Source organism: Motacilla alba, chromosome 1 (assembly GCF_015832195.1).
Source record: "Motacilla alba alba isolate MOTALB_02 chromosome 1, Motacilla_alba_V1.0_pri, whole genome shotgun sequence".
Taxonomy (NCBI): domain Eukaryota; kingdom Metazoa; phylum Chordata; class Aves; order Passeriformes; family Motacillidae; genus Motacilla; species Motacilla alba.
Window position 1 is genome coordinate 58,365,760 of NC_052016.1, and position 27,343 is coordinate 58,393,102.

Here is a 27,343-nt window from a genome sequence, read left to right on the forward strand (position 1 = left end):
ATTCCCTGCAAGGGGCATTCCCTGTACTTTCTCGTTTTCAGGCATGATGTGTAGTTATCTCAAACCTGAGGTTCAGTTCAGTTGTCTGAGGAGCATTACCTGCCTCCCTGCCTCATGACGCCCTGTTACTGGGGTTTAATAATCTCAATTATCTGAGAACAAACTACTGTCGGCTATACTAAAATAGTGATAGTCCTATGATTGAAGCTCATGGCTCTGACATTCTTGCATGTGTACTACTGGACTTTTATTACCATGAAATCAACATAGCAATCTTTTTAAGCAGAAGATAAAAATCATAATATCACCTTTCAAAAACGTTCTGAATTTTGAAGAATGATAAGTAGTTTCTCTCATTGTGTTTCCTTTGTTCTTTGTGCTAGGGAAATACCTTCACTCAATATATAAAAGCAGATTTTCCGTGCTTCTGTTTTCACTGCTAAGCAAGTGTGATTTAGAATTTCAAAGAACTAGACTAAGGTCCTGGGTTTTTTCAAGGGTAGGTTTTCTTGTGCCATAACAAGAATGGGTTTACAAAGCTGTTATCTTTGGTTTGGTGAGTTACACACAGGCAGACTGGTGAGCCCTCATGGAGGGTTTTCTCCTGAAACAGAGGATTATGGTTTATACACATGGAACACATTGATTTAGAATGTTCAAGATGATTTTTTTTTTTAAGTTTCCATGCTCTTCTAATTAACACCTGCTATGTTCATTAGACTTGGGCATGTGAATATTAAAAGGATTTCTGTCGATCATAGTATAATTCTTAAAACATATGTTGCTTTCTGGGTGGTTTTTTGACATTATATTTACTTAGCTGCAGTTTTTTGAAAGGATTTATTCTCTTTTTTCAATATATGCTTATATTCAGTTGGCAGACATGGTGGGAAAACATCCTTTTGTTTCCTAGTCTCAATTTTATTATTTGTAAATTATCTGTTGTATCTGTTGTTCATTTGCATGTAATCAAATACTTCAGAGATGACGGAGACCTTTTTTTCTACTCGAACTTCCCAACAGCATTTTTGTTCTTATTAGTTGCAGATTATTTATTGTGAATTTTGATGTACAAGCCAAAGGAAACTCAGCATCCAGGCTGAACTTGTATTACTGACAGTGGACTTCAGTTCTAAAAATAATAAATCTCCATATTTCCAGAGTGTACTTACAGCATTAAAAACCATTGAAAAATCGAATCACAGAATCATTTAGGTTAGAGAAGACCTTTGAGATTGAGTCCAAGCATTAACCCAGCTCTGCCAAGGCCACCAGTAAAACTTGTCCCTCATTGCCACAGCTACACATCTTTTAAATACGTCCGGCATGGTGACCCCGCCACTTCCCTGAGCAGCCTGTTCCAGTGATTGACATTTTGTGGAGAAGGCAAGGAGAAGCATCTTTAGAGTTTTTTTACTATTTATTTGTCTATTAATTTAGCATACAAAGAAGTTTGTCAAAGTCCTCATGCAATTTTACTACACAGGAGCAGGTCTCAACAGTGATTTCATGGCATGTACTGTGAAACTGAAACAGTCCTGAAATTTGAGGAAACCATGAACCCAACTATTTCAAATACCTACTTCAGTTTAAGAAACAAAAGCAAGTTTCCCAATAATTAATGTTCACACACTGAGACACCCAGTTTCAGTAAGACACTTCTTTAATTTAAGAGATGAGGACTTCAGATGAAGTTCTCAAGAACTGTGCTGTAAAATGTATGGTCCTGATTGGATTCTAATAAAAGGAAAAGAAACCTAACTAAGTAAAATACCAAAAAAACCCAAAAAAAAAGTTATTGATGAATATTTTAACCTGTTAAATATAGCCTTTAAGAAGACATGTTTTGATGTCATTGAATATGAAGGCAGTTTATACTCTCTGGCATATTGTTAGAAAGTATAAACTGCCTTCGTATTCAATGACATCAAAACATGTAAGATGCACATATTTAGTAATGATGAGCCAAGTGAAAATACTGCTTCATAATTCTGCTGTAATTATATTTGAAAAGATGATTTTTTTCTTTATCTTTTTTCTTTTTGATTATTTTCTCCCAGTCATCTAGAGTTCATATAACCAGAGCAGTTCTGGAACAATTTTTGTCATTTGCGAAATATTTGGATGGATTATCTCATGGAGCACCTCTACTGAAGCAATTATGTGATCACATCCTTTTCAATCCTGCTATCTGGATACATACCCCTGCAAAGGTAATGGTACACTCGCATAATGTTATGACTCTCCTACAACAAAATTAAATACCTATATTCTTTTATAACATTCTACTTAGCGTTTTGCTTTTTCTCTTTTGGATCTGTTTTATATGCATGGTAATAGCCATGATTTTAGATCATGAAGTCTGTATACTGCTTAACCATACCTCAGTGTCTTTTAATAATTTCTTAAAAGCAGTTAAATTATTGCCTAAGGTTCTGTCTGATTCTCTGAAAAGACTGTTTCAAGAAACCCAGTCCCCTTTTCAGTGATTGCAGTACATTGTTTTTCTACAGATTAAGCATAAAATTTGTATTTTTAATTGCAGGAAAAATGTGTTTTGTTACACGTTAATGTAAGGTCTTATTTTAATTCAAACTATGTATTCTAGTTTGATAAAATCTCTAACATGTTATCATTCATCTCCAGTAAAAATGAATTATTAGTTTTCCTAAGTAATCATAGTTGAGATACGTGATCCAAAGTGAAAAGTGGCATTGTCCTAAAAACTGAAAATATATACTTATTGTATAAAAAATCAGAATAGAAAGCAAGCCAGTATGTTTATTGTTACTTAAATCATTCCTAGGTACCAGTGCAGCCCCTGCCCTAAGCTGCGTTGTAATTAGTTTTTTAGTTTTTTGTATTCTATCCAAAGCCTATTCTAGAAAGACCCCTACAATTTAAAGTTGCTATAATACAGAGCTTACGTTTCTGTGGGTAACTGTTTCATTGCTCAGGTGCAGCTATCTTTGTACACCTACCTGTCAGCTGAATTCATTGGGACTGCTACGATCTATAACACCATACGCCGAGTGGGCACGGTGCTGCAGTTAATGCACACGCTGAAATACTACTACTGGGTGGTCAATCCTGCTGACAGCAGTGGCATTACTCCCAAAGGGCTGGGTAAGTGCAACAAACAAGGAAGAAAATAGAAGCATTTCTCCTGTAGGAAGGTTTGTGGTGTAAATGTCAGAAAGCTCCTTGGATCTGTAGACAGGGAGATGAGTAAATCACAATAGTTGATGGTCATCAGTAGAAGGACTATGGAAGTACTTTTTGGTGTATCATAAACTCATGCTGATAATTTATGTTTATATGTATTCCCAGAAGATTCCAACTCTGGTCTCCAGTCACGTAGCATATACTCATGTGGGCATCCTTTAGGAAACACATTAAAAAGATTGATTTTTCTTCTTTTGTAATAAAGAGGAAATATTACATGTATTTCATATGCCAAAGAAAGCTTTGTGTGGTTTGAGTGATTAGTGGTGTTAAGTGACCTTGAAAACAGAGTGGAAACTTCTAGTTCTCACTGCAGAGGTCTCTGAAGCTGTATTTCCAGTTCAATAATATTTTTTCTCTGTCCTTATAAAATAGAGATTTATTTAAATTTGCTTAAAGTGATGCACTTAGCTTAGCACAGGAGGTACTGAATGACAGAACCAACAAAATGTAATAATGAATACTGCTTGAATGCTGCATGTTACAGATGTGTATTAACCTGAGCATCATTCTAATCCTATACATTCTGGCTGTAATGCCATTACATTTAGCTATCTGCTTGTGTAAAGTAGGAAGGATTTGCCTGAAAGTCTCTTAAAAAAATACTTGATAAATGAGAGTTTATTAATTATTTTTATTGTGTAACTGTTAATGTCATGCTGAGAAATTGAATAATTGGGGAATGCTCTTAGTACTGTCTTAGTACTTAATGTTCTTAGTACTCTTAATACTGTTCTTTGTACTTAGTACCAAATAGTCAAGAGTGTGACATACCTAACACATTAGTTATTGGGTAATTCTTTTTGTAAGTGAGCTGTATGCATAGGGGTTTCCCTAATTTATTTTTTTTAATAAACAAAACTGGAACTAACAATTCTTTTCCTAGATTAGGTGTCCTAATAGGGAATGAAGATGTTGAAGGCCACAGAAAGAGCTGCTCCAGGATCTTGGATGGCATTTATAGTTCTCGCATAGTATAATATTAGATGAAAAGTAGTCTTCAAAAATTATTAAAATTTATTTTAAAATACTTAACAAAAGCCCACAGTTTTCTGATCATTTAAATGAAAAGTTTGAAATCCTAGATAATGAAAATTATCTGGGGTGGTTACTTAATTGGCTTGAAATCTTTGTCAGTGATAAATTATATTATTCACTTATGCTGATTCTGGATTCCTGCTGCCAGAAACAGAATTAACTTCTTTTTTTGGTGTCTGCAGTGAAGATGTCTCCTTCTGAGCTAGATGTCTGCTGTTAATGCACAGTAGAATGCAGGAGTCAGTTGCTTTAATACAGGTTTCTAGTATCATTGTAGTCTTGGTGGGGCATCTTACCTGCCTGTCAGAAGGATGCAGGTTTTCAGTGTATCCAACGCCAAATCTGCTTGTTTTGGGTAGATATTTTGCATACTTTGTGGCATGAAACTTACACTGGTAAGTATGTTTAGGAAGCTGTGGCTTACCTCTAATTGACAGGCACTTGAGAAATGCTTTGTTTGAAATACAGTTGCTTCCCAGACTGTGTTGCCTCTATTGACTGGATCTCCACTAACCTCGGTGGGAGATTAGAAGCTGGTCGGGTGTGGGAGCTACTCAGCTGATGTCTGAAATTAGGGTGAACTGAATCCTACCCTGGGAGTGGCTTTATCCAGATTCAGCCTTTCAGAGATATACTCTGTTGAGGTTTACACTGCTATGCTGCACAGGTACACTTTTACCATCAGACAGATTACTGTGTCTGAGATCAGTGAGGAGTTGGGATGTTTAAAACTCAGATGATCAGCTTATTTACATTGTGTTTGTGACTGTTGAATACCCAGCTGTTGTGAGGTGAAGTTTTCAGGTGTCAGCCGTATTTACAGCTAGGTAGAGACATGGAAAATTCCTCAACTAACTTGAGAATGGAAGTTTGGTAATACAGTCTACTTGTTATGGCTGAGATTAGTTTTTAATTTTTTTCTAGTATATTGGTTTAAAATAATATAATTACTGTGCTTCTGTGTCATGGTACTACTACCTAAGAACATTTTGAAAATGTATTGCAGACTGCTTCCCTCTGGCTAGGTTTGCTCTTTTGTGGAGTCAGTGACATTTCTTTCTCTAGGAAGCATGGATTGTTTTTATCTTGCCCAGATCTATCTCTTTGCAGTTAGCTGTATTTTTTGAGTGTTTCTATGTGTAATGCCAGTTGCATAGCTTCAAAAAACATGTAATGTATTCATGAAAATCTGAACATAAGGCATGAGGTACACAAGGATACAAAATTAGGAATGAGATGTGAATCAGTTAACTCTAAATTAAGCATAGATATGGCTGGTTTGCATCCCTACCTTTTCTTTCTTTCTGAATATAGTCCATTCTCCTCTCATTTGTGTCAGTTCCAGACAAGATTCTTATTTTACCTGGAAGGCAACCAGGTCAGTCCCTGAAAGGTAATCAGGTAGTGTAAATTAGTGGGTGTCTGGTGTAGCAGTTTGACAACACAAATCAAAATTTCTAAGGCCTTCATACAGTAGTTGGGAAGATGTTTTATAAACTGAGGCCATGCATATTTTCAGAAAACATATTTTAATCCACTATATCTGAATTTTCTCATTTTGTCTTTAGATTTATAGATAAACTTGACTTTTAGAAAGTTTAATATCTTCTTTCTTCTTTCTTCCCTATCCTCTTCCTTCTTCCCTGCAGAAGGCCCTGAGTAATTGATATAACTACGAAGAAGTAGTAGTTTCTTTTCTATCTGTAAGAGTGGCTTTTCTTGTGTTGCGTTGGAGAATGTCAGCATGTCAGAGAGGAAGATCAGTGACTTAGAAAACCCAGCACAGCCATGGAGTTTTCTCCATGCAAATCAGCACTGGGACTTTTTTTTGCTATTATTTCACAGATAACTTCTGCTTCTGACTATTAGAGCTGTAATAACTGTGATGATTTTGCAAGCAAATGACTGTGAAAAATATAATAATTGCTGAGGTGATGAGTTGCTAAATTTAATTTTATATTAACTTCATTTCATAAAAGATTTTTTATGACATCCACATTAGTTGCTACCAATTGATAAAATTTCTGAAAATATTTTAAAATGTTTAATCGCCTGGTTATTACATCACTTTTCCTTACCAGATGGTTTTTTAACATTAAGTGCAGGTCTGGTTGATTCAGACAGGTTATAGTCATAGAAAGCTGTCTAATAAGTAGCTGTAGTTGTTATGCTTAAGGCCTTTCTATTTTCATCTCTGTTTTCAGCAACTCATAACTCCACCAATCCCAATAGTTCCAAAAAGGTAACTCTTCCAGATTTTGGCTTCATGTTAATTTTTATTGGCCTGCCTGCAGCCACTACTGTCAGATAGTTTATAATTTGTGGAAATGTGGAATAATGTATAAAAAATTTTGTTAAAGTAAGAAAGTTGCTGTGTAAAAATACAGTTAAGTGAAATTTAAAGTTGCTGCATTTTAAGTAGCCTTTGAAATCTCCAAATGTAAAAATAGGACCAATTTTTTATAAACAAATATTTTATGTATGAAACAGAAAAATGTCATCATGTGAGTAAATTACAGCTGAAATTCTGGGCTGACTTGACATGAGACTTTTCAGATCTGGAGAAGACTTCACTGGAAATCATGCCAATATCTAAAATTTGACTGCATGTGCTAAAGTGCCTTCAAACAGTTTGCTGTCGTATTAGGAAGGAAGCTTATTCATGCAGACATTTTAGTAGTGTGATGTTTTCTTGTCTTCTAGGCATGTCATCTTTTATGTGGAGATACTGAAACAATTTTTAATATTAGTTAACAATTAGCTTGATTTATTATTACTTGCAGACAGTTACTCTGCTTCAGGGTTTTATTGCCTTCCTCTGTCTTAATAAAGCACAAAGTGGGTGAGTTTTCTGCACTGACAGCTTAGTAGCACTTGCTTTAAAGCCAAAGGAGCTCAATATTGAAGCTTCCCATTCAGCAAACGCTTTTCTTTTAAAAGTGAAAGTTTTTCTTTTGCTTCTCCTAGTTATCAGCTTCTAAAATGGGAGGTATGAATAGTTTATATAAGTGGATTTTAATAATGTTTTTTAAAGTTTCAGATACTTATTTTAAATTTGGTTTTGTATCTTCTTTTATTATTGGATTCCTGTTTCACGCTGGCATTTCTTCTTAGATTCAGAATGCTGAATTCATATTGGTATTTCCATTTCCTTCTGAGGTACTGGAAACACTGTTTCAGAATGTAAAAGTATCAACTTGGTCCATAGTTACTCTTAGTAGCTTTTACATTTTACGTGCAAATCCACATAGTGGAGAGAAGTTGTCTGTTTAAAATCATGACTTACACTTTTCTTCTGGTGTTATTTGTTTCAAATTTTTTTACAAAGAGTCTAAAATGTCAAACTAATTTCTAAATAAAATAATTTAATTTTTTTTTTTTTTACATTTAGACTATGGTTACAGATGTTATCTTGATTTGCCACATGCACACCTTTAATATTTTGTTAAATCATACAGAATAGAGATAATAGGATCACCCAGCCATTGCAGTATCTAAACACACAACAAAGCAGGCAATGGAGTGAAAATTATTTAAAATGTATAGCTTCTTTCTGTAATTATTTGATTTTATGTTGAGTTGGAAGGGACCCATCAGGATCATCAAGTCCAGTTGCTGGCCCTGTACAGGACACCCCAAGAGTAACTCTGTGTGCCTGAGGATATTGTCCCAACTTTTGTTGTCAGACAGCCTTGGTGCTGTGACCACTCCCCTGGGGAGCCTTTGTTGTATGAGAGAAATGTGCATTTAAGTTCCCAACTACGGTGTGGTTTAGTTCGTTCCTGAACTGAGGGGCCAAGCATTTCTCTCTCTACTGATGTTTCCCGTGTTCTTCACACTCTAACTCTCAATGAGTGCTTCCTTTATGATTAGCGTCATGTATCCATACTTATTGAGTATGTATGGTAAAGTACAAGTTATGTCATGCTAATAGTTTTCAAGAATGTTTTTCATGTCCAGTATTTTTGAACATGAGCTGTGGAAGTGGGAATTACAAAGATAATTATGACGATAAAGTAGCTGTATTTTTTCTTTTTGTAGGTAGAAAAAGTTCCACAGAGTTATTTCGAGAGCTGGGTTAGAGTGGAACTCAGTTCTTGTTAGATTTACAGCAAAGAGAAAATCAGGTCCTCTGTGATTCACGTATCATGTGATGTTATTTATATGTGTGTGGAGATCAGATTCTGCTGTCTGTATCATGCTTTATTAATTTAAGAAGTAGAAAAATCTTGCTTTTAACATACAAAAAAATCAAAACAGGTGGAGGAATGTCACATTTGGTTGTTGGTAGAACTAATAACACAATTTTATTTCCAAAGACAGAATTAGAAATCATTATTATTGTTATTCAAAGCTTCCAATTAGTTTGGGTTTTTTTGGTGTTTTCTTGTTTTTTTGTTGTTTTGTTTTATTTTTTTTTTCACAGCAGTACTGATTGTATTTAACTATGTGAATGTGTTTACTTATTTCCTCTTATTTACTTCTGGTTTATGCCCCTATAATTTCTCTATGCTGCAGGGATGAATTAGATAAAATTATAACTTTTTTTTTCATTTATTTTTGTCTGGGTAAAGCAGGCTAACTCTTATTATGAGTGTATATTTTAAAAATCTGACGCAAATTATGGGCTCTGTGAAAAATACATACATAAAGAAATCTAAAAGCAGGAAATGCTTTAATGACTCATCCTCGTGTGGGATAAGGGAGGCATCCTTTCTCTTTGCCAATTAAGAAGAATGTGATTATTTTGCATTAGGGATTTATGGCTGCTGTGCCAGATCTTGAAAGGATTATCTTCACAGCTGATCTAATTTGAGATTGGTTTTAGACTTTAGCAGTGCTGACTATCAGTGTCTGAGTGATGGTGACACTGAATTGTCTATATGCAGTGATGGGCACAAAGATTAATAGACAGTAATAAACTACTTTGCAATGTCTGAGTTAAAAACAAGATCTACTTGTCTTTCTTTGCTTGGGTATATGTGTGGCTAATGTATACTTTTTTAAATTATAGGATAAAATACACCATTGTTTGTTCAATAATATATTTTTAAGTAAATCTTCAACTAAGAATGAAGTAATTTAATTAGTAATGAACTAAAAAATTATTATTATCTAAAAATTATAGTGGAAAATCTGTTTTAGGTAGCTTTAGAACTTCCTATTTAATAATTCTCTTCAGTCTGTGTCAGATGATCATTACATCATATTGCTGTATTCTTTGTAGCTGTCTGGTGGTTACATAGCCTCCAGTTTCTCCAGCCTGTCTTTAGTTTTCTGTGCCAGTTTTTGAAACTAATTTTTGAAACTAATGAAGTCTTTTGGGTAGCAGCTGTCCCTGTTTTCTGATTCTAGACCAGTGAAGCTTCCTGACCCAACTAAAATGCAAGGAATCATTAGTACTAGAGAAGGGAAAATTACACTTTACCTGCTTGGTATATAGCCTGCAAGCAACAACTCCTTTGGTCTCCTTTGCATGTTGAAGAACCCTTTTCAAGGTTGTCACACATCTTCAGGGAAATGAGTGGGCACAAGAAGAAGCAGTGTAAAACTCATGTGTCTTTGAAGAGGTTCCCAGTTACATTAAGATATCTTCTTCTTGACATGTCCTTCCAATTTCTGTTATAGAAATGTTTTGCAGACCTCCCCATTGTCTGTAATCGGTTTCTATAACTACAGTCTTTCAGAAAAGACAAATGTCAATTTTTTTTAGTCCTGGTTTTCAGATATTGTCTGATATTGATTCCCAATAAGCTGTAGGAGGGAAGAGGGTGTACAAAGAAAGAAACTTCTGTGATGCAGTTAGGGAAATGGAATCCACATTTAAATTGGGGGGGGGGGGGGGGGGGAGGGGGGGACGGACGACTGGAATAGCTAAATTATATAAAAATATCATATTTATGTATTTATTAGATAAAAATGGCTTGTTGAAAACAAGTACACCATTGCTAAAAACTCATGCAATATTTAATGTATTTGCATCTAGTATAAAAAAAAAAATCAACTGACTTCTGTTTCTGCAGTGGAAATCAGATGTTTCATGGTGCCTCTGGAATTACTTAATGTGAACTAGTCTTATGTCTTTAAAGCCTATCTGATACACTTTTTTACTACAATTCCCTTAGTGTTCTTACAGACAGTGAGTGAAGTGGAACAACCAGAGATTTATTTGCTTTTTGAGATTTATTTGCTTCTTTCTGAAGAGTACACAGTTCTCTTCTTTCTACTCCTAAACAGGGAAGAAAACTTGAGTGCATTAGCCATTATTTTTGTTCCTCCTAGTGAAACAAATATACCTTCCCGTAAGGCTTTCCCTTGTTACAAACTTGAATTACTGTGTGCAAAGCAGTGGCTTCACTTCAAAAAGAATTACCAAAGACAATTAGAAAATCTTCATTGAAAGTTGTATTCATCTGGATTGGAAATAATAATGGGACATAGACTTTTTTAAACTTTGATTTGTGTTTATCAGTTTAAGATAAAATGGGTGATGGAAAAATAATTTAATTTGCATTTATTTTTACTGTACAAAATTTAAGACTGTCTATGCCATGCATTGTCTGAAAAGCAGGAACTTAACAAAAAAACTTCCCGTTCTACTTCAATATTTATGAAAAAGGAGAATGGAAAATACAATAGAAATAGTTTCAAATTGCTATAGTTGTTCGATGTCTGGCTTTTTTAGATATTTCTGTTTTCAAAATGTACTTCATCAGGCACAGTTGTTTAAAGTATTATGGATTACATTTTTTTCCCTGGTTTAAATTGAGTGTTTTCTTTAGATAGTAGTTTCTCTTTGGTTAAAGGGCTTTAGTTTCTGCTACAGGTAATAATTACCACTAGTATTTCATAAATCCTTTCTGTGTTGGTTTTCATTCAGATGGTGTTTAACAGTGGTTTAGTCATTCCAAGTTGTCTATTACATAGTGCTGTCTATCTACTATCACCTTATTACTATCATTCATCTTCCTGTTTCTTTTAAAAAACTAAGTAAAATATATTATGGATTTGTTTTTTTTTTCCAAATGGAACATCACTTATACTTAAATATATTGTGTTGAAAAATGTGATTCTGAAAGGTTATAAATGATATCATTTGCAAATATGAACTTTTATGTAAGAGTAGAGTACTAAATCTGTTGTAGGAACTGTGATTTCCTTAAGAAGCCACAGTGATTAAAGGAATTAGTTTATATTTAAAAGTGTTAAATTTTGTTTCTTCCAGATGGTCCTCGGCCCTCCCAGAAAGAAATCATATCATTAAGGGCGTTTATGCTTCTGTTCTTGAAACAACTTATATTGAAGGTAGTATGGTCTGTTCCAGAGTGAAAACACTGACATCTGTTATATACTTGTAATAATATCTTTCATAGTGGAAAATTGTTAATACCTGTCCAGTATTGTGTCTTTTTCTGGTTAATTTATTGTTCATGCACATCCTTCCAATCAACAGAGAAGTAGTAAATCCATACAAAATTTCTTATTAACCTCACAAAACTCTGCCATGTATATTTTATTAAATGTTTAATATATATGTTTTAATTAATTGTCATATTTAAAAAATAATAAAAGTGAAATGAAAAAGATAATTGCAGTTGTCAAGCTAATAATTGCTTTATCCTTCTTGTTGGTTTTACCACTGGTAGAAATGGTGTAGGACTCTCTGTTACAGCTGAATGCTACTCTTTGAGGGATGATCTGCGATTTGAGACTAGACTGAAAACCAGTGTTTCTGTTATGTCTCACAAAGTGGAGGAGTAACAGTAATAGTTTGCAGTATCTGAGGGCCGTACTAAAGGAATCTGACTTCATACTGTTTTGAACTGTCAGTGTGATAAAGAAAAGCAGTAAAATGATAGAGAAAATTTAGTCTTTGGGTTCAAGTAAAAAAGCTGTAGGATTATTTGACTACGTCCAAGGTTTGCTTATCCAAACCTGAAGAATGTATTTTCTATGAATAATGGCCCTTGTTTTTCCCCTTAGGATCGAGGAGTGAAAGAAGATGAACTGCAGAGCATATTAAATTACTTATTAACAATGCATGAGGTACATTTCTCTAATTACCTACCTTTTATTGTAACTAATTGTAGCAGCTTTGTGGGAAGCTTGTTGTTGAGGTTAGTTTGTAGAATAACATTGGTGCTTGTCATGCAGGATGAAAATATTCATGATGTGCTGCAGCTGCTAGTGGCACTAATGTCCGAACATCCGGCATCCATGATTCCTGCCTTTGATCAGAGAAATGGGATACGGTAAGACAGTGAAGTGAGAAAATACCTTAAATGTAGTTCCAGTATCATGACTCTCCAGTTGGCTTCACATAAGTATCACACTAGCTGATCTTTTAAACTTCAGTTTCATTAACTTAGCCTTAATTTTTTTTACAAAAAGAGTGATTTCAATATGTTGGAGGAAAAAAAGAATTTCCATTTAAGATTATCGTTATGATATTTAAAAGTAACTGCACTGTTTTACTTGCTTCTCAGTCTCAAATAGAATGTGTAATTAACAAGATGCATCAAATAGCCATGTATCAGTCTCAGAATAATTTTAATTTTTCTTTCTTTGAATATTTAACATTGTCTAGGGAGAACAAGAGGAAAACAAGAAATCATGGCCTGGCCTCTCAAATTCTGTCTGAAAAAGTAGAATTAATGTGTTTATCTGTTTGGCTGTACAATTAATAACTGATAATTCCCAAAAAAGTGTTATTTTGTGGAGAGTTTATGCCTAACTTGGTAATATAATTCTTTTCAGGGACTAATAATTTTCATTTTAATAATTTAGTGTTTACTATGATTTTTTTTTTCTGTTCTGAGAATACTTTTGAAAATGCAAGGGGCTTGTATAAAGGAAAAAGCCCCATGCTATCTACTACTTGATAGATTCAAGCTCCATTTTGCCTAAATGCTACGATCTTTGTACAGAGATTGTTTGAATGACAATGCTCATTGAAGGGAAGACTCATGGTTAGGAATTGGCTTTCTGCCTATGGTTTGTATTAAAATAGAATTCTGTTCCTGTCATTTTTTGGATGAAGGGTAAGTCTGATCTGGAAGATTGGAGACATCTTTATGTGACATTTGTGGTACTGATATTAAAAGCATTTGATGGTGCAGTCTTTATGTTTGAAAGTCTGTGTTGTGCAAGTGTGGAGAATACACAAATTACAACTTTTAAGAGTTTAAAGAACAAAACAAAACACCCCCAAAGCTTTACATAAAATTAGGTGTTCATTTGCCTTGGATGCCAGAGGACAAAAGCCCCAGGGTTCATTTGGTAATAGCAGAAGTAATTTCAAAAGAGGAAGATATTGTCTGAAAAAGCACTCTTTAGTGGAAAAAGATTAGAAAGAATGACTAAAAGCTGAAGCCAAGCTAATTCTAATGAGAAACTAAAATATAAATTCAAAAATTTGTTACAGAAAAGTGCAGGGCAAGGGTAATGTTTTCTGTCTCTTAGTGACTTCAGATCAAGGCTGGTTTCCTTTCTGAAAGACTGCATAATTTGTGCTTAAACCTACCATATTAATTAAATGTTTAATAACTAGATTAGTCAATATTTGAGGCCCCTTTTTTTTTTGTCCAGGATTTAAAAACAGAGGGTGTATTGAAAGGAGATTTTCACTAGCATCCAGGTACTCCAGGATATGACCTAATGTGTTCCAGTCTGCTTCTCTTGTCCTAAACTTCCACTGCTTAGACTGTCGATAAGTTGGTTGTTCCAAGAGAGAAGTATAGGATAAGATGTTACTTTCTGTTATAAAACATTGAACTGCACCATGTTCCCAACCTCAAGAATTCATTATCAAGTTCTTATGCTGTACTTGATTCTTTCAGTCTATCCTATTTTGTGTAAATTATTGTTTTTACTGATTTATTTCTTAATAAATATTCTTGCTCAGTGAAACGCAAGCCATATATTTGATGTTTAGTGATAGAATCTATATATGTGATGTTTGAGCTTGAATTTGTTTTTCTGTTTTAGAGTAATTTATAAGTTATTGGCTTCCAAAAGTGAAAGTATATGGGTGCAAGCTTTGAAGGTCCTTGGATATTTTCTTAAACATTTGGGTCATAAGTAAGTGTCATTTTAAAATTTTTGTAGAGGTGTATTTAAGTTCAAAATTCTTCTTGTCTTTTTGTCATGATTACTGTATATTCTTTGTAAGAAGAAATGTCTTTAGAAATGTCTTCAAATTATTAGGTTTTCTGATTACTAATTTATACAGTTAGCTTTATAAATCAGATTAATTTTTTTTCCAGTTAACTTGCTATTACTATGATGTTTGAAATGATACATTGCTTGTCTTTCAGATATAAGATATGCTGAAAGTCAAGTCTTAAAACAAGGGAAAAATATTTTCCAGAAATACCTCTTATAACTATGTATTGAATGTTCAGCTAAAGTTAACAGGAAACACATGAGTGTGATCTAAAATTTGCTTCTGGAATCATCAGTGTCATTTCAATAAAATTTTCAGGGCAGCATTTCTAAAAATAGTTTTAAAGGGATGGGAAAAATGAAATAGAACAGTTCATTGTCATGGGAATGTTTCAGAAGGAAAAGCAGATACATCCAGCAAGTGGTGTTTAAAAAAGTGGTAAGGACATATCTCTGTGCAAGAAAAACTTGCTGAGAAAATGTGGCAGCAAGAAGTATTCCCATTTAAAAAGACCTGATGTCACAAAACGGGTTTACTTAGTCTGATCTTCCATATTATAGTGTCAAGAAAGCACTAACAATCATGCAGTGCTGCATAGCCTGCTGTTGCTCATTTTCCCCCTTCTACATGTGGTGTTAAGATCTCTGCTGGGATTAGCCCAAAATGGCGTTTTAGTGGGAGGCTGTGTATTATAAAAATTAACCACATGCTTCACAAGAGACTTCATCATGTAAGCCTCATTGAAAAGGAAGGAGGTAGGAGTCCAGCCAGAGTGTGGTATTACTAGAAATGCTTTTCTCAGTAAGATCAATAAAGTATGACTGTATAATTGAGAGACAGTTAGCTGAGAATATGCTTCTAAGTGAGATTTTTCCTTTGGGATCCAGCAAGTCGAATACTGTTCTAGGAATTAATAAAGCAAATTGATAGTCCACTCAAGAATCTCCAAGGACTTTTCAAACATTACTTAGCAAAAGTCGTTCACATTGATAGGAGTTGGATTAAGTGTGATACACCAGATTATGGTTTGACTTGTCAGAAGCCTGACAAGTTTAAAATATTTATTTAAAATATTAAAATACATACCCAGAAAATATTTTAAATATTTTTTAAATATTTATCCAGAAGATCAAGTAACAACCTATGCCCTGGGTGCATCAGGCACAGCATCGCCAGCCGGGCAAGGGAGGGGATTGTGCCACTCTGCTCCACACTGGGGCAGCCTCACCTCAAGTGCTGGGGGAAGTTTTGGGTGCCACAATATAAGCATGACGTTAAACTATTGGAGAGTGCCCAAAGGAGGGCAAGAAAGATGGTGAAGGGCCTGGAGGGAAAGCTGTTTGAGGAGTGGCTGTGGGCACTTGGTCTGTTCAGCCTGGAGGAGACCGAGGGAAACCTCACTGCAGTTACAGCTTCCTCATGAGGGGAAGAGAAGAGGCAGGCACTGATCTCTTCTCTGTGGTGACCAGTGACAGGACTCAGGGAAACAGCATGAAGCTGAATCAGGGGAGGTTTAGGTTAGATATTAGGAAAAGGTTTTTCAACCAGAGTGTGGTTTGGCACTGGAACAGACTCCCCAGGGAAGTGGTCACAGCACCAGCCAGCCAGAGCTCAGGAAATGTTTGGACAATACTCTCAGGCATATGGTGTGACTCTTGGTGGGGATGGTGCTGTGCAGGGCCAGTTGTTGGATGCGGTGATCCTTGTGGGTCCCTCCTAACTCAGCATATTCTATAATTCTATGGTTACAAGAAAAGTAAAGAGAATTTTCAGAAGCTGAAATTTTAATTTAACATCTACTCGCAATTATGGATATATCAATGCAATTTCCATTGTTGAGTGAACAAATGTACTTAGCAAAAATTAACTTTATTTTTCATGTAATTGGAGTGATTGAAATCCCCTTGAATACTCTGTGTAGCTTTCAAAGATTTTTTTTTAATTTTTAGACCTCTGAACATCTGCAAATGTGCATATTTTATGTAGATTTTAGCAAGTAAAAACGCCCTTCCATTTCATGTTTTACAGCTAGTGCTTGTGCTTTTTTGTTTACATACATATGTGTGTATACACATGACTTTATAAAATGGAAGTCAACCACAGAAATTACAAAGTACTTACATTCCTGTTTCACAGCGCAGGAAACAGATACTGCATTGTAATACACTGAAGCAGAATCACATGAAGAGATGTTATGTGATTTATGAAATAGAAACCAATGCAATATTACTAACAAATGTGTGGGTACTAAACCAATTACTGTTGCTGTAGTTCATATATATATATGCATCACAGATTAAGCTATAGAGTAGAAGTAATTGATTCTCAGAAATGACCAGTAATGTGTTAGATGAGAGCCTGAATAACTTAATTGATTTTTCTTTGTGGTCTGTGATGATAGACTACTTTGTCTAAACTTAGCAGTTGATAAAATCCTGTTTTTTTCTTTCTCTGGCATATTTGATTCTTTCTATGCTGCCACTTGAAATAATAGTCTCTTGTTTACTTTTGGGTTTTACCCACACATTTAAACCTCCCAATGGATTTCTACTTCTAGCTGCAAAATCATACCTTGAAAGGTTTAATACCTGTAGGTTTTCTCATAATTAATTCATGAACTCCCTTCTGTGCATACAGATGTTGACACTGTTATAAGTTTTTGCCACTCTTTTGTGGTCCTTACTTTGAAAATTATAAAATAATCTATTAATTTTGAAAGTTCTGGAATGAACCTATGTAGTTTGTATTATTTTCACTGGTAATGATGAAAACACAGTTTCTTAGCTTTTGAATGCATAAAATTTTTAGAAACTTTATACTGTATCCTATTTAAAATTTTTCTGCTGATTTAATATAGATTATTATTTATTTAGAAAAATAATTTTTATTTCATATCCATTATAGTAGTGGGTAAATTTAATGATGCCAAGTATGAGGAGTACTCTGGTTATGATGTTATATCCCATTTTAAAAGGATGGGATTTAGGGACTAGGGGAGTTCATTGATGTGAGCTGCTTCCTTCTCCACTTCTTAAAGATTTGAGTAGTTTTGGATTCCAGATGTGAAATACACTTCAATCACATGGAATTTTATAACTTTTCAGGGTTTTATTACTTTTTCATTGCAATGTGTTATTCCAGGATTTAATTATTTTGCCTTCATGAGAGAATGATATATAAAGAAGAAAGGTGGTCCTGAAAAATCCATATATATATATATTATTATTAACACATACAGATTGCTTGAGCAATCTAAGGGAGGCTGGCCCAGATCACCCACTGTGGTTGCTTCCAACCTAACCAATTCTGTGATAAATATTGGAAAATATGAAGCTGGATTGTCCTGAATTCTTGTGATGTGACAAAAGGTGTGTTCTTCAGTGATGACATTTTAACCAGCCTCTGCACATCTTGAACTTTCTTACCCTGAAAGTAAGGGTACTTACTTTCTTACCCTGAGTAAGATAGTAGAAGTTGACTTTGACAATGATGTGATTTTTTTTTTTAAATACAAGAACCCATCCTAAATACAACACTGTTTTCTGAGAACAGTATTTATGTATTTGTGCAATTGCATTCATTGTGGGAAATATCTTAAATATACGTAAAATAACAAGCTTGGGAGCCTTTTAGACAGCATCAAAATATTTGGCTTTTAGGTTTTATCTTGCTTTTGTTTAAAATGCTCATCATGCTTGACATGTGCCTAATGTTTTTGTTTTCTCTTACAGGAGAAAGGTCGAAATCATGCATACTCACAGTCTTTTCACCCTTCTGGGAGAAAGGTTGATGCTGCACACAAATACAGTGACCGTTACAACATATAACACACTTTATGAGGTACAGATTGTTAAATGTGAAGATCGGTGTTTCTGCTGTAAAAAGTATGACTTAAAATATCTGTGCTCTATAATATCCTGATTCTCAAGACTTTTGAGAAAAACTTGAAAAACTTTAGACATTTTGAGAAAGTTCTTCTTGGTTCACAATGTATTTTGCCATGTTATAGATAGTTTTATTAACAATGTCATAATTTTTACTTAGGCTCTGTAAAACTTTCCACATCTGATGGAAGGGATCCTGTTCCTTAGGATGTTCATCACTTTTCACAAAAAAAAAACCAAAACAACCCAAACAAAAACCAAAACCACAACAGATACTACAGACCACCAATTGCTCATACTTCTCCACTATTTGGAGAGTTTGTTTCCACTGAAATAGAAAAGTGCTGAAGTCAGAGATGCCTCTCTTTTCTTTTTTCTTTTTTTATGTCGCTCATTTTATGTTTGCAAAATTTTGAAGAGTGCTGTTTTTTTTTTTTTTAACCATGCCAAATGATAACTAAAACAGCCACTTTTATGTAGCAGATACTGCTTGAGGCAAATAAGTATGATCCCAAAGCATTCAGGTGTTCTACCAGGTTCTTGTAGAAGCTTCAGTTTTGATTATAAGCGATTTTGTAAAAGCAAAATATTGAGAACATCAAATTGGTTGAAACCCATGTCTTCGTGCCTGCACACATAAAGCTCATGTCCCATCTTCAGTTATTACTGAAATGGTGACTTAGATTAGAATCCCTTGCAATTTCTGAAAATCTTATGCGCTAGAAAGGTTTTTAGTGCTTTTTTTAGTCACAAAAAGATTTAATCACTAAATGCTCAAGGTAGATTCCAGGAAAGATAAAGAAACTACAGGAGTGCTTGGTTTTCAGGGTTCTAAATCTGAATAATGTAGAAAATTAGTCTCCTATAATTGTAACAACCTAAACGTCATCTATTTGCTAGTGACTTAGATCCAAGTTCTTTTTATTGTACATTACCTTTTATGGTTTGGCCACTGGAGCCTCAGAGTCTAGCTTCTGCTTTCAGTTTTCTGAAAGCTTCTATGATTGGTGTTCTCAGAAAATGCATAACTCATTGACAAAATCAAAGTCCTCATGGAGTTCAGCATCCATAGGCATTTACATTTGAAAAAATAGTCAGAGGAAAGGAGAAAAAAGGGGTTAAGTGGTCTAAGTACTGAAGATTTGCTAAGAAACTGATGCTAAGGAACAGGTATTTTCCATATTCTCTTGTATAAAGCAAGGGCATATTTGCATTCTATTTTAAATTTCTATATATAAAGACCTCTTCTAAGATTCTGTGTTTATGACTGACATTACTTTCATTATTTTTTAATGAGAGAGCTAAAGTTCTTCTTTAAAATAAATATTTCTAGTGAAATTATTCAATTTTGAAATACATTTGCTTGAATGTAACTTTTCTAATTCTCTTTACTGAGAATTGTGTGTTGATGTAATTGAATTTTTAGCCTTTCTGTGTTGATATCATTGAATTTTTAGATTGTTGTTTAAAATAAAGTTGCATACACGCATCCAGTGAGAGGTATCCCAGTGTGAAAGGTTTGTGTTGTTGCCTCAATACAGATTATTTAGATTGTCAGGTACAATTCAAGCAACAAGAAAATATTCTGTCTTCCTCATTATGTGAAGCCCCAGGATTATTCCTATGGACTAGGACTCTGACTCTTTACTAGCTGGAGGAAACCAAACCCGGTTTTAAAAATTATTTGGTTTGGTTTTGATGAAACATATGAGAATAATTGTTGATGTATGTAGCTTGTGAAAGATATTTTGATGTGTGAATGTATAAAAATATGAGACATATAAATGTAATAGCTTTAAAATGAATGGAATATCTTTAGGCAGTGAACTCAAAGTTTAGCTAATCAGCTACGACCATGAAAATCTTTATCCCTGCATAGAGAAATTGCTTTATTCTGTTCTTCAAGATTTAAAATATTTTACCTAATTTTTTATATGATGTTGCATGTGGCCATGGTAAATGTTCTTAACAGATTTTTAAATTAATGAAGAAATACTGTAGTGTTTAAAATTGTGATTAAAAATGGTAATATAGAGTTATTATTCTGTTTTAGATTTTGACAGAACAAGTATGCACCCAAGTTGTTCATAAACCACATCCAGAGCCAGATTCAACAGTGAAAATTCAGAATCCAAGTAAGGACAATATATTATGTTTGTTTGATAAATGTGTCACCTAGAGGTTTTTTGAAATGATGGTTCAGAAAGTGAGAACAATTCATTCATGTATTTCAGATACATATGGCTTGCAGTTATGTCTTACATTGATGGCTGTTAGCAACTATTTCTTTTTTTAAACATTGGTAAAGTGCTTTACATAACTAATTTATTCTTTCAAAGTGATTCTTAAGGTGGTGGCAACGCTGTTAAAAAACTCCACGCCAAGTGCAGAGCTGATGGAAGTTCGACGTTTGTTCTTATCTGATATGATAAAACTCTTTAGTAATAGCCGTGAAAACAGAAGGTACGTCCATACAAATAGTATTTTCTCCTCATTGATTTCTGGTAAATAGCAATTTGTTATACTCTGTGTAGAGTTTTAGAGTCTGTAATAAATTCAATACATTTAAAATAAATTTAATACATTTTTGGTAACATTTCTTAGTTCATTAACTAATATTGAATTCTTCTCTATAGTATACTTTAATTTTTTTTTCATACCGAAGTATTTTTCAGTTTATTCCTAACATTGGATTAATGTTAAGAGATGATTTTCCTCCCATCTTAACTATCATAATGTTAAAATAAAGAAACTTTTTTTGGATATATTTTGAACTAATTATTTCACTTTAGATGTTTACTTCAGTGTTCAGTGTGGCAGGACTGGATGTTTTCTCTGGGATACATTAATCCTAAAAACTCTGAAGAGCAGAAGATCACAGAGATGGTTTACAACATTTTCCGTATTCTCTTGTACCATGCAATAAAATATGAATGGGGAGGCTGGAGAGTGTGGGTGGATACTCTTTCTATAGCCCATTCCAAGGTAAGAAACAGCTCATAGATGTTTTTTTTTAAACACGGGTAACACCCAAACACAGTAGCCATATAGCAATATAAGGTATAAAGTGATTTAGTGCCATCTGGTGGCTCTCACTACTCATGTCAAGGTGGCTTTTTTTCTTGTCAAACACTTAATAAGCTGTGCTTAATATGTTCCTAAAAATCTTGCTGCATTTTGCCTAGTTAATCTAGCATGTATTCATGCACATAATCTGTTCTTTTCTTTGTAAGGTCACATATGAAGCTCACAAGGAATATCTAGCAAAAATGTATGAAGAGTATCAAAGGCAAGAGGAAGAAAACATAAAAAAGGGCAAGAAGGGGAATGTGAGCACCATCTCAGGTCTTTCCTCTCAGACAACGGGAGCAAAAGGTGGAATGGAAATCCGAGAGATAGAAGATCTTTCACAAAGTCAAAGCCCAGAAAGTGAAACAGATTACCCCGTCAATACAGATACGAGGGACTTGCTCATGGCTACAAAGGTGTCAGATGATGTGCTTGGAACTGCTGAGAGACCTGGAGGAGGAGGAGTGCATGTGGAAGTTCATGACCTTTTAGTTGATATAAAAGCTGAAAAGGTAGAAGCTACTGAAGTAAAACTTGATGATATGGATTTGTCACCAGAGACACTGGGAACTGGAGAAAATGGTGCGCTGGTAGAAGTGGAATCCCTTCTAGATAATGTATATAGTGCAGCTGTTGAGAAGCTCCAAAACAATGTTCATGGAAGTGTGGGTATTATTAAGAAGAATGAGGAAAAAGATAATGGTCCATTAATAACTCTGGCTGATGAGAAAGATGAACCTTCTACTAACAATACCTCATTTCTCTTTGATAAAATACCTAGTCAGGAGGAGAAACTCCTTCCTGAACTTTCAAGTAATCACATTGCCATTCCAAATGTGCAAGAGACACAGATGCATCTTGGTGTAAATGATGATTTGGGATTGCTTGCACATATGACAGGTAATGTAGATATAACTTGTGCTTCAAGTATAATAGAGGACAAAGAGTTCAAGATTCACACCACTTCAGATGGAATGAACAGCATTTCTGAGAGGGAGTTGTCTTCATCATCTAAAGGATTAGAATATGCTGAAATGACTGCCACAACTCTTGAGACAGAGTCTTCTGGTAGCAAAACTGTACCTAATGTTGATGCAGGAAGTATAATATCAGATACAGAAAGATCTGATGATGGTAAGGAGGCAGGGAAGGAGATACGGAAGATCCAGACAACTACCACAACCCAGGTAAATTTCAAGTACCCATGTATGTGTCTAATGTAATCACTGCTCGTTGCTGAGGGGCAGATTAATAGTATGAGATCTGAGAGATATTTGAAGTATATTTCTTTAATTATATGAAAAATGTACATCTTCCAGGCCCATTTTCTTTGAAAATGCCATAACGTGAAATCTTTCAAGACTGTAAAGAAAATATATATTGCATATACTAGTTAAATAACAGTTATTTCCTACTAAAATCAATGATAAATTACAATTAATTGGTTTAAATATGTAGGCATTAATCTCTCTTTTAAATAATGTTCTTAAAAAGAATTGTCAACTGAGCAACTAGCAGAAATTCATCTTCTGTTCTCTTCTTTGGGTGCTGTGAGCTCTAAGCTGTCCATGATTAAATACTTCTTCTTAAAATGAAGTAAACTGTAATAAAAAAATAAAGTAGATATTAAATAAAAAATAAATGGAGAATTATTGTTTTCTTGAATAATGAGAAATTTTATTTTAGCATGTATACAGTGGAGCTGATGATTGGAGTTTTGATTGCTGTAGGTGTGGTAATTGCCTCATTAGATATGGTCTCCTTGAGACCACTGAAAATTACTTTAAGACCAGCCACCTAAGTGGAGATACTTACATGTTTCATGCTTGTTTACACAGTGGCAAAGCACATCAAAGACTGTTCTTGCAGATACAGTAGTATTGGCTAGATAAAAGCTCCTCTGTTATGTTAAAGCTATTATACTATTGTTGCTGCTGGCATGAGGGTTACCTGCAGTTGTACCTGCAGGAGAATGTATTTGACTGGAGTTGCAAACCTCAAATTCTCTAAAAACAGGTCTACAGTCATCTCCCTGCCTTATCAGTAACAAGTAACTCTCTTTTATTCAAATGGGCTGAAAGAAAGCAAGCAAGTTGTGTGACAGACATGGGAACTACTGCTTACTCCTAAGAGTTAATGTGTTTATTAATAATAGATCAAATGTTGAATTCATATATATCATGAATAGATCAAATTCACTCTTTCCTATGTTTCTAACTAGAAAAAAAAATGGAAAATACAATTGAAAGCACTATGCAGAAATTCACGTGAAAAATTAAAATCTTAGATAAGTCTAAAAAAAATATTTAAAGATAACCCTAAGAAAAACATAGGAAATACAAGCAACTGTAATAATTTTAGTCCCAAGAGGTCGAATTATAGAAAGGAAACCTTTTCTACTCTGATAACACTGGCTATAGGAGATCAAGATTGACTAAATAAACAAGAAGCTTTTCAGCTCAACTCCAGTGCTATGTCCATTTTTACATTGCTAACATAATTGTTTTACAAAGTTCTCTTTTGTTTTTAAATTGGCAAAATGAAATTTGGGAGACTAGATGTAATTCTCTAATGATCTTCTAAAAAGACCAGATAAATAAATTGGTTTTCAATAATGAGGAGCTGTCCAAAAATATACATTCCTTGAAGCTGCCACTATGTAGTATGTCCCTGTTTATTAGCTTAAAATATAATTGTTACATATTAACAAAGTCTTGTTGCTGGCCTTGGATGGACTACATTTGGTCTTTTCTGTAAGACTTCAAGTGAAGAATCTGAGAGTAAAAGCTTGGTGAGTAGCTGAAAAGAGGGCCAGCCACACCCTCCCCTCAGCACTAACTGATTTGCCTTGGAGCAGCTCATTTACTGAAGGGTACTGCCTACCTTTGGAACATCAATGTCTCCCATGGTTTGTGGCCACATTGTTTTATCCTGTCCTTTCTCAGATTCTGTATTGCATTCAAAAACACACTGCATAAACTCAGCATCATTTTTGAACCTCTTGTTGATGTAGGCAATACAGGGTCGATCTGTCACCCAGCAAGACCGGGATTTACGTGTTGACTTGGGATTTCGAGGAATGCCAATGACGGAAGAGCAGCGACGACAGTTTAGTCCAGGTCCACGCACAACTATGTTTCGTATTCCAGAGTTTAAATGGTCTCCCATGCACCAGCGGCTCCTGACAGACTTGCTTTTTGCACTAGAAACAGATGTACATGTTTGGAGAAGGTGGGTCGTTGTTTCTTCTTTAACTTCTGATCTGTGTTGCCATCAATAAGGAAAAATTGGGCGTGTTGGAGAGGAGATGTTACTGGGATGGTGGGGAGAAAAAAGAGTTGGTGTTAGCTGCAGTGCCTCTCTGTATCTTCTACCTTCTCTTTTTACCCCTCCACAGCCTGGAACAGCTTGATTTCACAGGTAGTAATTGCTGTTTCTTTGAGGAGTTGCATAAATCCTGAATACCTAAACAAACTGAGCTGCTCTTCCAGCTTATATTTCAGCATTACAATCTACTGCCCCTGTTCCAGACAGGATGACTTCTGCTAATGGCCATCTTCCTAACTGATCAATTAAAAGAGCTTCTCTACCTGTGAGGTGTATAAATAAAAACTCTTTCCTATAACATTCTCTGAGGAAACACTCTATTGATAAATTTTCTTTTGCATGCCAGCTCCTGGTTGTGTTTAGTCTTGGTGATCATATAATATTTTATGACAGCAATGTGATTTCCTAGTGTTTTTGTACATTTTGTACATGCTAATAGAGGTAATCTGTAACTATAATATAAGGGAGACAATTTACTCTAATTTCCACTACAGAATAGTTAATTTTCACAAAACTTGAGCATAGTTTTGTCAAAGGAGCGATTTATACTACATTTAATTTCCAGTTTGGTGAACTGTTCTGTGATATTCACTTGGAAATAGACAATTTTGATATTTTGCTTTTGGCCACGTATATGGGATGTGTTCAGATAATGCTTGAAGGTTAAAGTTCAGATTGTATATTTTCTGTTGAGGCCTTTGATTTTTATTTGCGGGCTGACAAAAAATATTGCTTTGGGGAAAGACCATACTTATGGAAGGAGTATTCCTCAATATTTTCACACGGGGGTTTTATATTTTTGGGGAGGAACTGTTTCACAGGACAATTGCTCATCAATTAGAAGTCACTGATATTTCAACTAATCTTACAAGCATCTGTGACTTGTGGAGCTATTATTAATGCTAGGTTTATTATCAGTTAACAGAGTTAATATTGAATCAAGTTATGGCCATGTTATCGAGTTTCTCCTTTAAAATAGTAGCAGGTGTTATCATTAGGTGTTATCAAGGATGCTTCAAATGGCACTGCTGCAGCATGGTGAAGTCAATATTAAATAGCTGCTTTCAGGCTGCAGAAACAACTCCACTGCCTTCAGCAGAACTGCCTGTGAAGGGAAGTACTGGTTGATAGGAATAAAAGGTTAGAAGATGTTGTTCTCAGCTGAGTATTTGAATGTAATCCTGTGCAGAAAGAGATAGCAATCAATTTGTTCATTAGATTAGCCTTGTTGATATTTTTACCCAATTTACATGCAAGGTTTTGTAGACCAAATTTTTCCTTTTTATCAAAGGAACATTCACAGTATGGTTGCAAACAATATATTTATCTAAAATTTATTTTAATTGTTTTTAATCCTTCTTTTCTTCTGTCTTTGCAGTCACTCCACAAAGTCGGTGATGGACTTTGTCAATAGCAATGAAAATATTATTTTTGTACACAACACAATACACCTCATTTCCCAGATGGTAGACAATATTATTATTGCTTGTGGAGGAATTTTACCATTGCTGTCAGCAGCCACATCCCCAACTGTAAGTACAATATTCCCACCTAGTGGTCATATTAGAAAATTGTTTTTAATAATGCAAACTACTATTTTCAGCTGACTCTTCTTCTTTAGGGACTCCTGTCCCCTTTCTGCTAATTCCTTCAAAAATTTAAATTTATAATCAAACTGTTACACTTTGATATACAGAATGTTTATAACATTTTGCATTTGAAATGCTTATTTTATCAGAGAAGTAGTACATAGTAAGAAAAATATTTCACAATTATTTAATATTTCATTTAAAGGGATGACCATTAAGATAATAATTCCTGTAACAAAAGAGCATGCTTTATGATGTCTGCTTATTGATATTCACAAACCTTTTGTGCATGGCCACTATTAGTTTGCATGCCCAATGAGACCAGAAGTCATCCCCTGTCTACTCTGTTTACTTTTTCCTTCATTACATCCTCCCCCCTCCTTTTTTTTTTAATCTTGTATTAAAAATAACTGATATTTTTATCTCCTCAAATTTGTAAGTTCTTAGCAGATTAAAGCTCAGGCAGAGTATCATCACTAAAAAGGGAGAAATATTTTATAAATATTACATTATTGACAAGAGTAATTGTTTTATTTGAATGGGATGCCTTGTCTGTGCCTTTAATATCTGTGACTATTTCTTCCATACTAAATGTCATCTTGAGCATCTTGTAAAAATTATCTGCAGTTAATATAGGTCTTTGAAAGGGGGGACAATGAGACTTAGAAAGGACAAAGAGACTCCTCTGAAGTAATGTAGGTAATAGATACTGGAGACTGTAAATGTGATTTGCAGTGAAACTCAAATACTTCTTCCTATCCATTCAGCAATTGAGATTACTTTTTTCTTTACTTTTACTTCTGGTTAAAAACGACTTTTTCTGCAGATTTTGTTTGAATGGTATGAATGCATGGGCTGGCAGTTTGCTAAACATTAATGTAATTTTCAGACATACAATTTATAAAATTTTTGATGCTGTCTCTTTACTATTTTCACTGTGTTAACTGGAAAAATATTTGCTATAAGCAAAGGTGAAGGACTACAATTATTGTCTGTAGTCACAAGAATAACATTAAGGTCCTGATTTTGGAAGTGCTTCATTGTAA

At 34.5% G+C, this 27,343-nt stretch overlaps 1 protein-coding gene across 14 annotated transcripts in view; it reads left to right on the forward strand.

The window, feature by feature from the left end:
* Positions 1-27,343, forward strand: part of NBEA (neurobeachin) — a 455,021-nt gene that overhangs the window by 120,266 nt on the left and 307,412 nt on the right. For all 14 annotated transcript variants that reach the window (XM_038127945.1, XM_038127964.1, XM_038127973.1 and 11 more), the window contains exons 12-24: positions 2,061-2,213; positions 2,958-3,126; positions 11,489-11,568; positions 12,247-12,309; positions 12,418-12,515; positions 14,251-14,343; positions 18,160-18,268; positions 20,366-20,447; positions 20,652-20,775; positions 21,105-21,297; positions 21,546-22,568; positions 24,395-24,612; positions 26,087-26,240. In XM_038127945.1, coding sequence (XP_037983873.1) covers positions 2,061-2,213; positions 2,958-3,126; positions 11,489-11,568; positions 12,247-12,309; positions 12,418-12,515; positions 14,251-14,343; positions 18,160-18,268; positions 20,366-20,447; positions 20,652-20,775; positions 21,105-21,297; positions 21,546-22,568; positions 24,395-24,612; positions 26,087-26,240 — 2,559 coding nt within the window. The remainder of the gene's footprint in view (positions 1-2,060; positions 2,214-2,957; positions 3,127-11,488; positions 11,569-12,246; positions 12,310-12,417; positions 12,516-14,250; positions 14,344-18,159; positions 18,269-20,365; positions 20,448-20,651; positions 20,776-21,104; positions 21,298-21,545; positions 22,569-24,394; positions 24,613-26,086; positions 26,241-27,343) is intronic.